Genomic DNA, 15,196 nt, shown 5'->3' on the forward strand with positions numbered 1-15,196 from the left:
TTTTGCTGTACTTTTATATTAAAGACAACAATGTTTAAACAATCATAATTTATTTAAATATATTGTCTTTTAAATATACATATCCCAACGAAGCAGTCGTACGTCAGACGCTGATATGTTTGTTATAGGTCTCATTTGTACAATATTTACATATCAAAATATACTGAATATATTCCATAGTCATACACTCAGTCTCACACAAAAACTAAAATCTTTTGGTCACGGTTTTACTGCAAAGATCAACCTGTCTGCTGGCAAACAGAAGCGAAAGGAAACGATCATGCAGTTAACTGGTTTTCAGTTCTAGCACAGAGAAAAGGAAAGCTCTCTCTTTGCAATGAACCATAATGGACAATTTCTCGTCATAGCTCTGAATTGTAAACCCATCGAGGGATGTCGCACGAAATAAATCACTGGCTGGGACGAGTCTTGTTATCTGATGAGAACAAACTGTGAAAACCACAGCAATCCCTTTTTTCATGATGAAACAATGGAAAAATGGTTTTCTTTTTTGGTTCAGAGCCCAATACGCCAGATGCGTTTTCTGCTTTCTTTCTCTGACGTCCTGTATTTTAACATCGGCTCCGTGCAGAGTCCATCACACCGTCCTTGGGCAAGTGCATCCCATTACTCTGTGTCCATTTACTGCTCTATCAATTCTCCGGATTCTCTCCAATTCTCGCATCTATTCTCCGGAGATGCAGAGCAGTGTTCTGGACGTGTTATGCTGATTATGTGGAATGTTTCGTGTTGGTTTAAATTCTCTTCTCTTATCCAAAGGCACTTGACTGCTGTTTTTTTTTTCTCCTTCTTGGGGTCACTCTGGTTTGGCTTCAACCTGCTTGATAAAGGATGTGAAGTTCAGTGATGTTTCAGACTTGGCTGTGTTCATATACATGTGTGCACTTGGATGCATCTGAAAATGTTTTTCCCTTCGGTGAAAAATTGGGAAATATGGTTTGTTACATGCACTCCCTCTACAGTGGTCTCCAAAGCATTGATGTAAAGTTTGTATACATGCTTAAATCACAGCCAAGAGATTTTAACGCTAAGACACAGAGGTTTATCTGTAATAGGTTTGATAAGTCATCTAATCCTGGAATGTGTTCTCAGTCTTAAAACCTTTAACTGCATGCATCCTGTCTGAAAGTGTGGAATAAATCCCTTTTTTTGTTGTACTTTTGTAATTTACCTACATATGTAACATCATTTTTTTTGGTTTTGAATCTGTGAAGTATCCAGAGTTCAAACAAATTCTGACAAATGTGAAATTAAAACTTACTAATTAAAATTAGTTATTTATATATTTATAATTTTAAATCAATGCATATAGATGTAATTATTTTAATTTAGGCTTTTTAATGACTTAAGACATTTTCATAACTTTTCCAGGATCATGGGAACCCTGCATACCCCATTCCCCATCTCTTCTCCAATTTCTTGTAACTCATAATTTTCCTTCATTCAGTGATGAAAGAAGGGAAACACTTCATATTGATGGTCCACTTTAGTCATTCTACTACCTATAAGCAACTTTGCAACTACATGTCAACTGCCATTATAGTATTATTAGACTGTCTACTTAATATCTGCTAACACTCTATTTTGATGCTCCCTCTACAGATATTTTACTGACCATAGTCACGTTTCGACCGCAGGAACTTTCCCCAGGAACTAGGAACTTTGGGGTGGTACTCTGTGTGCTTTGTCCGCAGGAACCAGGGTCTAAATGAAGTTCCGGGTAAAAATTTTCCCCTTAGAAAGTTCCTGCTTGTGAGGTACTACTTTTTCAAAGTTCAGGAAATTTCGGGGATGGGACTTGGGCACTGAACATACTGATTGGTAGCCGCATATTGATTGGTTGACTCCATGCAGGATTTCATATCAAGCACCTTTTGTAAACATCTGTTGCGGTGTGTGCAGTCCTACGTCACCAGACTAATATGTCTAATCTTCAATGTACTTGGAAACGCCGAAACAGGTCTGAGGGAAAAAGGTTCCTGGGACAAATTGTTCTGGGTAATTTCGGTGGAAACGCGGCTTAGAAGTATCTTTGCAAGTACATGTCGACTTATTCTACTAACCTGAACCTAACGGTCTACTAATACTCTAAAGAGAGTTAGTTGACATGTAGTTGCAAAGATACTTGTAGTTAGTAGAATGTGTAAAGTGGGCTATCAAAATAAAGTGTAACCAAAAAAGGAATTAAAAGTGTCTTACCTGGTAAAGTTAACCCTCTTGACATCTTGGACTCCCCGCCAGTCGCGTCAGGAGTCGCGCGCACCTTTTGTAGTCTGAGGACAGGAGTAAAGCCTGATGAGTTGGATAATCAGCTGGATGAGTCCTGAATTTGTAGCCTATACTGTTTCTGTGTTAAAACTCCGTGTGGAGGGGTAAATCAGGGCCACCTAGCTGACATGAGACTGTCATGAATATAAAGACAGGTTGTACAGGGTCGTGGTGCATGTGGGCAGAGGTGTAACCTGTCTGTGGGGTCTGAAGAGATGGGAAAGCTTGACTGTACTCACATGCGGGGATGGTGCAGTCTCTGGTGTTATGGTAAAGCCTGTAGACATGCTTCCTGCATTTTGGACTGAAATAAAGAGGACCTGATAGAAGGAAAACAACCCAGTTAAAATTCTCAAACATTTGTTTTCCTATGTTGCTTTGAGGTCACAGAAAACACAAAAGTATCTCACCTGTTAAGTGTTTTATAACCTTCTCTTTCTTTCTGAGGTCTCTGGGAAAGATTTCTACAAAGAGAAAGAAACATACAAAGGTCAAATCCTGAATATCCGCTGATCCTTCAAGAGGGACGAGTCTGAAGCTCAGACAAATACTCAGCTCAACATTCCCCAGCAATGAACTTGCTCTGACTAAGCGGTTTAGACCCCAAAAACAAGATTTCTGTACAGACCATGATCACCTATTCTTAGTATTCATTTGACACACTCACCAATATTATAACTATTTGTTCAACACTAATGTATCTACAGTACTTGTTTAGGTACATGTAGCTAAATGTCTCTCTTATATGATAAAATCCTAGGCCAGAGACCACTGATATTACCGGGAGTCGCTGATCACCAATACCTCATGTCTGATTAGTACAGCACACAACAGGTGCAATGCAACACTGTTTCACCCAATGCTTTGAGAGTTAAGATTTTGGCTAGTGCCCTTGTGGGTAAGTCATATCTTTCCTAAATATAGGTCAAGGGAAAAATAAGGCATATAGAGTGTGATTTCATTTCATTGCATTACATAAAAAAAATATCAAACCAAGTGGCAACATTATAGACTGAAATGGTTCCGAAAAGTGAAGTTAGTTCAGAGAAAGCTCTAGCAGCTATAACTATTTTTGCAATGACTTTTATGTAACTGGTCTCTATGTGATTTATGGTGGAAGCATTAAGCCAGTTTCTTGGTAAGAACATGGACATATTCCACTATAACGTTTGACAATCAGTAAGTGTCATTTCATCTTAATTTAAAACCAAAAATTTTGGTTGAAAAGTGTGCTATCCTTTTTTAAAGTAAATACAACTTGCCACATTTAATTATCCAATGCATTGACATGTTACATTTTTAGTTTTGTGGACATGTAATGCTCTGCTCACCTAAAATAGTTTCCCCACTTTCCGTTTTGAGATTATGGGCATCCTTTGGCTCGAGTGCGCGCTCCGTCTTCAGCGCGCTCGTGTCGTCAGATCTGTTTTCCACCTGTCTCATGATGTCCATTATCCGTCTGAATGTTTTTTCGACCTTGTTTGCCCTGGCATCGCTTTGTGCGGAGGTACAGATTAACATTACGAGCCCGATTAGCATCACCGGAGCCCGCAGCGCGCACATCGCTCCCGCAACCAGAGTGCGCGCAAGTTCCGCACTGCCCAGGTCCTGGTAAAGAAGTCACAGGGTTTATAAGATGCAAAAGTCCATTTACTTTAAAAATAAACTTTGGAGGCTTTTACGATTTCTTAAAAAATAAGTGTTATTTCACTTTCACTACCAGTCAGTTTGGACACACCTATTTATACTTTTGTCATAAAGTCGTTTTTAATCATTTAGGTAATAAAAACTCCTTTATTTCTCCTCGACAGCAATATCATTGCATGAAGAACAAAACAAGAAGTGTCATGCTCCTCAGATGTTTCTCCAGAGAAAGAGATCCCAGAAACTCACACGTGTTTTCTCTAGAGTTACAGATTTCAACAATGTATCAAACTGTGCTCAGATTTGGAAAGAAACCCACATATGCAATCAAAAGTTTCAGTATCAACTAATTTCTCATCAAATGCTTCTAAAACCAAATAATCTGAGCGTTACCTGGATTTTATTGTTTACCGTTGTTCGTTATGTCTTGGGAGTTTTATGGAAAAATATACGAGACATACAATATAAATGGGCACACCATTCAAGTTATTAAAGAGGCATGTGCAATAAGCTCCTAAACATAAATTCAGACTGAATTCAAATTCAAGAAACTAGTTAAACTATGTAAGTGCAAGCTAAGACACTACACATTCGCCTTTAAAGCATCACAGCCCATAGAAGCGTATTGATTTGATCCTAATTTAGGCTACAATCCTTTTGTAAATGAAGACTAGTTCCGGAGAAAAAAATGTGTTAGCTATAACATTAGGTAGGCTATGATATGGTAAAAAAAAAAAAAAAAAAGTTTAAAAAAAGAATCACCGTAGGTCATAAATGCCTCCAGTAAACCTACCTGAGGACGGTCGTTGGCTGTGTTTGTTTCTGCACAGCCTGAGGCAAATGAGAGCGCGGTGTGTTTTATTGGGTCTCGAGCGTCCGGAGCCTTTATAACCCCACGCAAGGATCGCAAAACGAGCTGGAAAAGAGAGCGAGAGAGATATCCTTTCAAGCGAGTCGTCCTTTATTATACTCAAGCGTGGGAAGTTTGAGAGGTCAGACTCCTTTCTGATGTTCCCGAGACTTGAGAAAACTCCAGTGAAAGCTCCTCGTGGACACTGAGCGCGTGCCGCTCGTATTAAACGTCTCGAAACATTCGTCGTTGATTCTCGCCAATTTATTGAGGCTGCCAGATGGAAGGAGTTGTCCCTCGTGGGCTTACATCGTCGTGTCTTTAATTAGAAACTCGTCACACATACGCTGCACATCCTCATATTCCCGTTTCTCACATGCAGCATCCAATGGACATTTTTTCTTGCCCACTATCTCATTAAAGCACTTAGAAAGCTGTGCTAGCAGGAAGAGACGTAGCTATACCAGGAACTGTCCCACCATTGCACAGACTGGAACTCTTATAGTGCCTGAAAGTCAGGTTTTTCCCTTCACACACAACCATAGATCACCATTTCATCCCTTCGTGTCTCCAGAGGATTGATTCGAGTTACAGATCGATGCCTGGAAGTGGCTGCAGCTGATGTAATTATTATGTGTAATGGTAATGATAGCGCAAGAGAAACAGTCAGCCAAACAGACCAGAGAAAAGTGAGTTAGGATTAGTTTGTGTTTGCTTTCGTTCATACCACTCCCTCAAAGCAAAAGAGAACATGGAGCAATTTGGCTCCCATCCCGGTCACGAACGGTGATCTGTGCATGGGCGGACTCAAGGTAGGCAGCCGTCTAGGGCCCCTAAAAGTCACTTAGACCAACACCTAACAATATAAGTGTTCACAGTCTTAAACTGAATTAAACCTTTAAAATTAAACCCTAAAATTGAGGAAAACCACTTAAGGGAAAATAAATGTTAATTTGAGAAGGGCCCTGTTTGCCTACGGCCTCTGAAATCTGTGTGCTTTTTATAACAACATAAGGTTATCCAGTTAAAACTTTGTTGAAACTCCTTGTCTCCCACTGTTTTGGATTGTTTACATGGAAACAGCTTAATGTGTGTGGTTATCTTATCAGTGAAGTGAAGTGCTCATAAAGGCAGGTACACATGATAAAGTGATTACACTACAGATATCATAAAACCCTTTTCTGTACAGTGAGACCTAAAGAATGACGGTCAACCTGGTTGAAGATTTAGATTGCATGGTATCTGAAAGGTTGTTCAAACCTCATGAATTGGTGGCATATGCAAGACATTTAAAGCAATAGTTTGACCCAAAAATCACAATTTTGTGTGGTTTTAATGTGCCAATTTAATATGCACATCCCTAATGATATTTGAGATGGTTTGAGTATGGTACGGATAACAAACAATAGCATTAAACACTTGACATATCCGATAACAAAGCATTAGTATTAAATTAAATATAATAAAATGTGATGGGTCCTGCAGCAACATCTGGAGAAAAGTCCTTTAGGGTTTTTCTCCTAAAATAAATGGAATATGTTTGACTTTGCAGTAACAAGTAACTATAAAATGACATTTCAGTATATATACAGAGGATGTCGGCTCCAAAAATCAACATAAAAGCAGTTAATGCAACAAAATCTAATATTTTGATTGTGGTTTTCATGTGCCAAGTTTTAATATACACATATGCAAATTATATTTGAGAAGTACGGCAGAAATACTGAACAATAATGTAGCATTAAACACCTTGATGTACATAACTGATATAATATTATAAAATATGATGGGTCATGCATGTTATGGTAAATTATATGTATTTTCCCATTAAATATAATATCATTTTTTCACTATGCTATAAGATAAATTACAGTAAAAAAAATTAGCAAGTTTTTAGTGCTTTCTTTTTTTTTAAAAATTAACAGTACAGATTTGTTATTTTCATTTTTGGGTGAAGAATTTTAAGCTGCTATAGGGAGTGCTGTTTTTTACAAAAACTTCAATTAAATTAAAAATTAAGTTTGGAACAGGAAGTGATGGAAATTCTGCCTCCCTGATATCTTTGAATCTCAACTCAACTCGACCTATTCCAAATAATTAAAATAAACCTTGAGAGAACTGTAAATATCTGGAGATCTATAATTCAAACCTGCCACTCAAAGGATTGCCTCATAAATTATTGAAGAGTTTTGAAGGGCAAACACCAGGACCCGTTATAGAATAGACTTTATTGTAAGCAAACAAAGCATGTAGGGGAAATGAGTTAATCTGAATTGAAATGATGGCATTCTTAAATGACATATGGTGGCATGACTTGTTGGTTACACTGCAGTTTACCATACATTTCTTTTTTCTCATTCTGACATTTCACAGAATTCTCAGACTTAAATAAGCCGATCTCATTCTTGCAGTGGAAATAAGGCTTTTTGTTGATGAAAAGTGGTCAATCTCATATCAGAGAGTTTCTCCTCATTGCATCCTCATTCACCTTTTCCGTCTGTTGAGTCTTTCTCAGACTGCCCATCTGGTTTGTCCATTTATCTTCCTTTGTCCTCTCAGCTCTGAAATGGACAAAATGTTTCCTCTGCTAGCATTTGGATGCTGAAGTATTTTTTATGTGATCATTTGGGGATTCTTTAAGTCCAATAAATTTATTTATTGTGCTCTTTTATTTCACGTTGGCTGAACTTCTTGGTGAAGTCCATATAATTGTACTTCTCTGTTATATATATACTGTACATGCTGGCAACATTGACATACATGTATTTTGTTAAATGGCTGCCATATTTTGAAGTAACAAATACATGACAAACTATCCTATAAACTTCCCATATTTACTTGTCTTTTCTTCAAGGAAAGCAATTGCATGAGAATCATCTTAAACTGGCAGACAGTCTTGACAATCTGTTTTTTATTTTTGGCTTTGTTTCTCTCTCTCTTTCCCTGTTATATTGTCCTAGGAAACTCTTTGACAAAGCATTTACAAGACAAATTAGGCTAAATTGGATGTTGGCGAATATGTGTTGGTTTTTGCTTGTGTGATGGATTTTTTAATGAATAAAATAGTAAATTGTATATCAAACTAATCATAACTCTAACATCAAACCTTACTTCCCTTTTTGGCCTAACATTCAAACACTTTGAAACCCAATATACTAAAATGTTCTGTTCTTTGTAAATTGTGTCCATGGAAAAATCTGAAGTGCTGATCATGACAAAATAAAAAATGTCATGATTTATTGAGTAATCAACTGAACTCTTAAAGGTGCCATGTGTCATGTCCGGCAAAAAAATCAATTCATCCTCCACATTCCATACCAGATGGGGGCAGTATACCTCCAGAAAGTGAGTTGGTCTACTTTAGAGTAACAAACGAGAAACGGCATAGTCTCTATGCTCCACCCCTACCTTCACAACGACCCTAGAGCCATAGCCGAAGCCGAGCCAACTCCTAATTGACTCCAGAGGAACGTTGGTTGATGTCAAGTGATTTTTAAATGACATCTTCAAGCTATTCCCCTTCACCTTTACCAGTGAATATGTTCATATTACATTTTTATTGTTAGTTTGAATTACATTAATTTGACAGACAGCATTCGCTGATGTTGACCAATCTAGCGCCATTCAGAGCTGCCAACTCTCACGAATTCACCGTGAAACACACGCAATTGACACTTTTCACACGCTCTCAGTCACGCCACACATCAATTTTGCCACGCACAGAAAAATCGCAAAGCAAAGAGGACAGGGAGACCGACGTACTAGACAGAGCAGGTTATTAATGATAAAAAAAAAATCTCAGCTCTCAGATTCTGTCAATTTTATTACGCAATACAAACAATAAATACCGCTTTGGCGCTTGTAAATGTTGCACGACAGATCACTAGCGCACGTGAACCGATCATCTCTACTAGCTAATAGTAAAAAAACACGAACGCTGTTGAAAGATACAGTAGGCTCCAACTTACCAAAATGTTGCAAGTTCGGAGTCGAACCTCATTTCTTTCATGTCCATTAGTTGTCTCCAGCGATGGAAAGCAGTGCCAATGTTTATTCTGGTTCTGCTCCTTTTTTTATCCGATTTTATTTGCGATTCCGAGCGCCGTTTTTTCCCTTCAGCGGGTGGTTGTGGTGGTGGTAAGGGTCTCTTGCCAAGGGCTTCAGCCATTCTTCCGCTCTCTTCCCTGAACTGAAATGTAGTAGTGGGCTGTACTTTCCACACGATTGACATCAGATTCAAGTACGCCCACAAGCCGTGCGAGTTATTCGTGTATTGCAGTTTGGCTGGTGGTAATGTTGCCCGCATACCGCCTCCCATGGCCGAAACTGGTATTATGACACCTGTCGGGCTGGGGCTAGTAATTTAGCATGCTAATTCAGGTTGATATCTCAGCAGCACTATAAATTTTAATTTTTTTAATGACATCATCGCCCTTATTTCTTCTCATTCTTTTGATGCGTGAAGCTCATTTTTTGGATATTTTTACCTCAATTCTTACACATGGCACCTTTAACCCTTTCCTATTTTTTCGAGATAATTTTGCTTATGCCAGTAACAGAGGGTAAAAAGGTGGGGACTTGCTTTACCAATTGAACCAATCATATTGATAGACGGTGACATGTTAGACACGATGATCTTATTTGTTGTGGTCTTTGTCCTATAAAACCTGATGTATTCCTTTTGCTGGTGGGATTCTCTGAGGAATCCTTGAGATCCTCCGGTCGTGATTAAAGCATATTCGAAGGCATTATCGAATTATTATTATAAGGCATTATTCGCCTTCGAGACATCGACTGGAGACGCCCCAGGTAGGTTCCAGATACGTAGGATACGTAGGTTCCAGATACGTAGGAACATTCTACCACAGTTTGCTAATTTGTTTGTTTCCTCAATGAGATTGAATGAGCCTTTTGTAACCAAGGTAAAGTATACTGGCATCAAAACAATACTTGTCCTACAAGCAAGACGGATTTTTCAATTTCGTTGCATTTGATTGATTCTATAACTACCTGGAGACTGACTATGATTACAACTTTATTGACGATATATACAAACATAAATACAACAGCAATATCAATATGCTATGTTTACATGCACCCTTATAATGTGATTATAATGAGATTTAGACATTATCATGATTAAACTTTAGCTCATGTGATGCAATTAACTCTTTCCCCGCCAGATAGCGCCAGCTTTTTTGATCATTTTCAGAAAACTTTCATGGCCCTCAGAATATTTGTGAATATCTGAACATACTATAGAAGAAAAAAGAAAAAAGAAATTATTCCAGCACTCATGCCTTCTTTTTTTATTAACACTTTAATTTGGGTAAGTTTAATTAAAAAAGCAACTTTCTGAACAAAAAGCTGAGAAAATCGTGTTAAACTTCTTTTTTTACTTCCAGATTCAGAACGTCCATCAACACCCCAAAAGTTTGAACAATCCTATACCTCTTCATGGGTTCAACATTTTATTCAGTAACATTAGGCAGTTTAGATTTGTATGCTGTGTAATGTTTGATGATCGTGTTATTTTGCAATGCTTCTATCGCATGTTTCTTCTTCGCCTGCAGTTTAACGCATTACTTTCCATAAAAACTAACTAATGCAATTAGTTACTTTTTTAGGGAGTAACGCAATATTGTAACACATAGGTTCTGTCAGGGTTCTGTCACTTCTGTGTAGTCTATTTCTTGGTTTTGTGATAGAGCCCTGACATTCCTGTTTTGCCTTGTCTGTGCCTTGTTTTTTCATGTGCTTTCATGTCATGTTTTGTCTAGTGCTGTGTAGCATGCAGCTTGAGTTTATCACTGGCTGCATGCTTTCATGTTGTCATGTTTTGTGTGAACACGTGGCTTATGAGTGTTCTCATTAGCTGCATGTTCATGTCTTGTTTTGTTGGGGCACATGGCTGGTGATTGTGTTTGCTGGCCATGTGCTCATGTGTTTGTCACGTTTGGTGTGAGCACATGTATTGTCATGTGTTTCCTTGTGCCATGTGCTCTCCTGTGATTGTCTAACCCCCGCCCATCTTGTTACCTGATTATTGATTGATTTGCCCCACCTGTCCTTCCTCGTTACCCTCTTTTGTTTGCTTCCCTATTTATTCTCCTTGTGTTTTCAGTCCTGTGCTAGTTCGTCGTCGTATGTCTACCCGTCTACGGTCGTCGTCGTCGTCGTCGTCGTCGTCGTCGTCGTCGTCGTCGTCGTCGTCGTCGTCGTCGTCGTCGTCGTCGTCGTCGTCGTCGTCGTCGTCGTCGTCGTATCAAGTCCCTCGGGGTATCAAGTCCCTTGGGGTAGTTTTTGTTTGGTTTTATTTTTGTTTAAAAAAGACCCATTGTTCTGCAATTGAGTCCTCGCTACTTCCACCTACCCAAACCCTGACAGAAACAACAATAAATATATATATATATATATATATATATATACACACAAAACAGGGCTAAAGGCGCACCGGGGTAAAAGGTGCATTTGACTTTATTTTGACTCTTTTAAACCACTAGATGGCAACTGCTTTTGATGAAGCATGTCGAAATTTGAGTGATCCTTGATGCGATCGCCGACAGCAACGCTTAGTTGATTCTGTGCTAATTTTATCTAATATTTAATGTTTTTGTAGAAAACTAGAATCGCTAAAATTATTGAGTATATTTTTGAGACAAAGGTCTTGTTAATGTTAATGAACTTCAGTTTTGTTCAGGGTAATTAAAATAACAGTTTATCAATAACGGAATAATATGTAAAAGTAGCGCCCACACTGTTGGGGCTAAAGGCACAATCATTAACATGATGATAAAAAGCTGGCTGACTTCTCATTTGTTGACATGACATGGTTAGATTCAGATGGTACATACCATAGATCAAATTGGGTGTCCACCTAAGAGATAATCACCATATTTATAATGAAACCATCCTATTAATCATAAATACAATAAAATAACATACTTTGTTACTACTGTAAATCTATATTAAATTATTATTATTATTTCATTCAGTGCTTTCAGACTCTTTACTTTAAAAGTATTTTTAAAATGAACATTTTAATGACTGCATATTTATTGAACTAAAATTAATTATTTTATTTGTCAAAATAAACCGGAAATAGTGCAAACTTTGCCACTAAAGTGATTGTTTTGGACAATTATTAACTTAGACATTATTAAAAACATATTATTTTTGCTAAAGTATTTGTATAAATAATTTGTGCCTTTTGACCCATGCTGGTGAGCCTTTTAACCCTGTGTGTGGAGTAAAAGGCACCTTGCCACTTCATATATTTATCAGATTTTTAAACAAACAAACCACTTTTATGATTTATTTTTCACACAAAAGCTGTTGCTCCATCAATGTTCAATAAAAAAAAAGAGTCTGCAATCATACAAAAAAGCACATTTCTCTAAAGGTGTGCCTTCAGCTCCGTTGTAGTGTGTATATTTACCCTATATATATACAAACACACATGCATATACATATGTCAATTGTGTATATTACAATTGTAGTCTCCGTGCAAAGTGCCGATAGGTGTGGCTCCTCGGGAACGCAGGTGTATTAAACACAGAGGTGTTTAAAGTATTTGTGAAAGGCATGCGTGATCCTGCTGATTATTTACATGCATTTTGAAATTGTCATTTGGCATAGAATCACAAATTATGACTGATTATGTGTCAAAAGAGTCTTTTGTAAAACTGAGTTATAATCCAGCAGATAGACAGATTGAAGGATTGTTGAATGATGTCACGCTGTCAGTTCGGCCTTTATCTATGAATTGTTTTCATGCAGATCTGTGCCGAGTGACAAAATGAAAGACGTGCTGTTTGCAGTTGCAACAGGTTTTTTTTGTAACTTAGTTCAAACAACCCTGCCAAATTCTTTGTGTGTGTGTATGTGTGTGTGTGCACGCAGTTTCCAGTGAGACTGATTGTCAGGGGTGGGCAAAACACATTCCCCAATCAAAAAGAAAATAGTTGTGAAATGATGGAGCCGAGTGTAGAGGTCTTGTTTACATACACTCGCTGAGCTGTTGTTGTAGGGAAACAGCAGCCACGCCGTGCATGGGAAGCTTCTGGACGTGTCAGGGATATTTCTCTCTTTTTCTGAAAAGTTTGTAAAGGTTAAGTTAAGATAACAGCTACAAGCCAAAATCAGCAGGCAAGAGAGATGAGTTTGAGATTGCCACCTGTGGAGGAGAGGTGTTGAAGATGAGCAGATCTCAGGCATATCAGTCTCTCTCTCTCTCTCTCTCTCTCTCTCTCTCTCTCTCTCACTCTCTTCCATCTTCCACAAATAGGGTAGAAAAATGGCTTAAAAAAATAATAGTTGTATTATTAAAGGGGTCATATGATGGTTCTAAAAAGAACATTATTTTGCGTATTTGGTTGGATGCAATGTGTTTACGTGGTTTTAGGTTTAAAAAGTCATTATTTTACACATACCGTACATTATTGTTGCTCCTCTTGGCCCCGCTTTTCTGAAACGGGTCGATTTTTACAACTCTCATCGTTCTGAAAAGCGCAGTGTGCTCTGATTGGACAGCGATCCAGGGCATTGTGATTGACCCGAATACCTTAAGCGTGTGACGGAAATGTCACACCCCTTACAATATTTGGAACATGCAGCTCCCAAAGCTATAATGACAGGTGATAATGTCGGTACTACCTTATCAATTCGAGTCCTAATCTGATCCAGAAAATGCAGATGCCCAAGCTGATCGATAAACTTTGCCAGCGCGACTGGACCAGATCGAATCAGATTGGTAAAGTTTTATTTGTTGCATCCATTGGGGACATAATTACTGATTATAATGACTTATACTGTATTTTTACGTGTTGCGCCATGCTACTGGGGGGAGAACACTATGTGAACATAAAACCATGTCTGCATTTGTGATCATAGAAACGACAAACAAGCGCTACTCTATATTGCTTAAAACTCGTTTAAATAGTCAGTAGCAAATTCCTAAAATATGAAAACATACTTACAGGCTGTGTCTGTGAGTCAGAACCGCCAGAATGTACTTGCAATGATGGAATTGCCCCACTTTTTAGAATCAGCCTTTTACACAGCCGGCCTTGTTCTCTCGCAGGTTCTGGAAACAAGTAGTTTGGCTTTCGCTACAAAAAAACACAGTGTCTCCGCGACATGGCGGCGCTGGCGGCAACAATAATACACCGAGAATAAAAGTTATGCCTTCTTTCTTTGCGTATACATTTGGGAGGTGTTATGAAACTTTGCTCCCCCACTCTGACGTAGATTTTTGGGGGCGTATTTGAACGAAGCGTTTTAGGAAGGTGTGGCTGAGCTTTAACTTTTACAAAGAATATCTCTTTAGGTTTGACACTTTAAGCTTTGTAAATCTGCAGATCTTAAACATGCACAAACAACTACATAACACACTAAAGAAAAAGGAAAACAAGAAATCGCATCATATGACCCCTTTAGTACATCATGAAACCATTTGCCAAACCATGTTTTTGTCTTAATCAACAGGATACCTATAATAAGTGTTTGTATTCTGACTATTTTAGACTGGTACGGGTCGTACCGCTGCACAGTGACTTGTCATAGACCTAAACAGAGAGAAGTAGCTCACGCTACAATGTTCTTCCGCAAGAGGCGTGCAGTTCTGTTTATTAACCGCTAGAGCGCAAAAAGTTACGGACTGCAGCTTTAATCATTTATTTTTTATTTAAATTGTTTTCATGTTAAAAAATACATAAAAATGTTTTAAAAAATAACATTGTAATATATATCAAATTATATAAATAAAATGATAATGTAATTTTAAAATTAGTTTAATTTATTTGTAATAATTTATTTAGATAATTTTTATGTCCTAAAGATAAAAAATATATATTTTGTATCTGTTATTTGTTATATCAATAAAACATAAAGTAGGCCCTATGTATATATGGCCATTGTGTGCATTATAGGTGTGAATTCTCAGAATTCATTTAAACTTGTTAAACATGCATTTTTAAAATATTTAATAACAACATAATTTAATAACAATGTTGAGTGATTCTCTGCAGGCTCAGCTGAGCTGAGCGATTGACTAATGATTGTGGAACACCAAAAAGACTAAAAGACAACCAAGAATAAACATAACATTTTTTATATTTTGGTTTTCATGTTAATTTTAGGTCAACTTTTTTTTGTAATTTAGTTTTGTGATTTTGTCATTAGTCATTAGTTTTTTTTTATATTGCTATTTAGGTTTTATTTATTTTTATTTCAGTTTTAGTTTTAGTTGTGTTTTAATTTTTATTAATTTCCAGCTAATGATTTTAGTGCTTAAGCTTACACGGCAACATTTCAAATTTTTGCATAGCTTAAGTTTTTCAACTAATATTTATATTTTATTTTATTTCCGCTTTATTTCAATTAACATAAATGTTTTTTTACACTGTAAAAAAA

The 15,196-nt window shown here is 37.4% G+C and overlaps 1 protein-coding gene across 2 annotated transcripts; it reads right to left on the reverse strand.

Moving 5' to 3' along the window:
• Positions 1-33: 33 nt before the first annotated feature.
• Positions 34-5,524, reverse strand: alkal2a (ALK and LTK ligand 2a). 2 transcript variants are annotated; one of them, XM_077219128.1, is made up of 6 exons: positions 4,727-5,524; positions 3,621-3,897; positions 2,700-2,753; positions 2,529-2,609; positions 2,221-2,294; positions 34-841 (listed from the first exon to the last, which is right to left on the reverse strand). In XM_077219128.1, exons 2-5 carry the CDS (start codon positions 3,850-3,852, stop codon positions 2,230-2,232), a joined length of 432 nt encoding a protein of 143 aa, XP_077075243.1. In that variant the 5' UTR covers positions 3,853-3,897; positions 4,727-5,524; the 3' UTR covers positions 34-841; positions 2,221-2,229. The 2 variants fall into 2 exon arrangements, with proteins under 2 accessions (XP_077075243.1, XP_077075242.1); XM_077219127.1 differs by having other exon boundaries at positions 755-838; positions 4,727-4,807.
• Between the last annotated feature and the right edge of the window lie 9,672 nt (positions 5,525-15,196).

Source organism: Siphateles boraxobius, unplaced genomic scaffold (assembly GCF_051911475.1).
Source record: "Siphateles boraxobius isolate OS27281-9 unplaced genomic scaffold, OSU_SipBor_1 77, whole genome shotgun sequence".
In the NCBI taxonomy this organism is placed as follows: domain Eukaryota; kingdom Metazoa; phylum Chordata; class Actinopteri; order Cypriniformes; family Leuciscidae; genus Siphateles; species Siphateles boraxobius.

Bases quoted from the DNA above. Each gene is read 5' to 3' on its own strand.
- alkal2a (XM_077219128.1), bottom strand. From the start codon at position 3,852: ATGTGCGCGCTGCGGGCTCCGGTGATGCTAATCGGGCTCGTAATGTTA. The intron at 2,754-3,620 runs GTGAGCAGAGCA...TTCTCTTTGTAG, and splicing joins AAGTGGGGAAACTATTTTAG to AAATCTTTCCCAGAGACCTC. The intron at 2,610-2,699 runs GTGAGATACTTT...TCCTTCTATCAG, and splicing joins GGTTATAAAACACTTAACAG to GTCCTCTTTATTTCAGTCCA.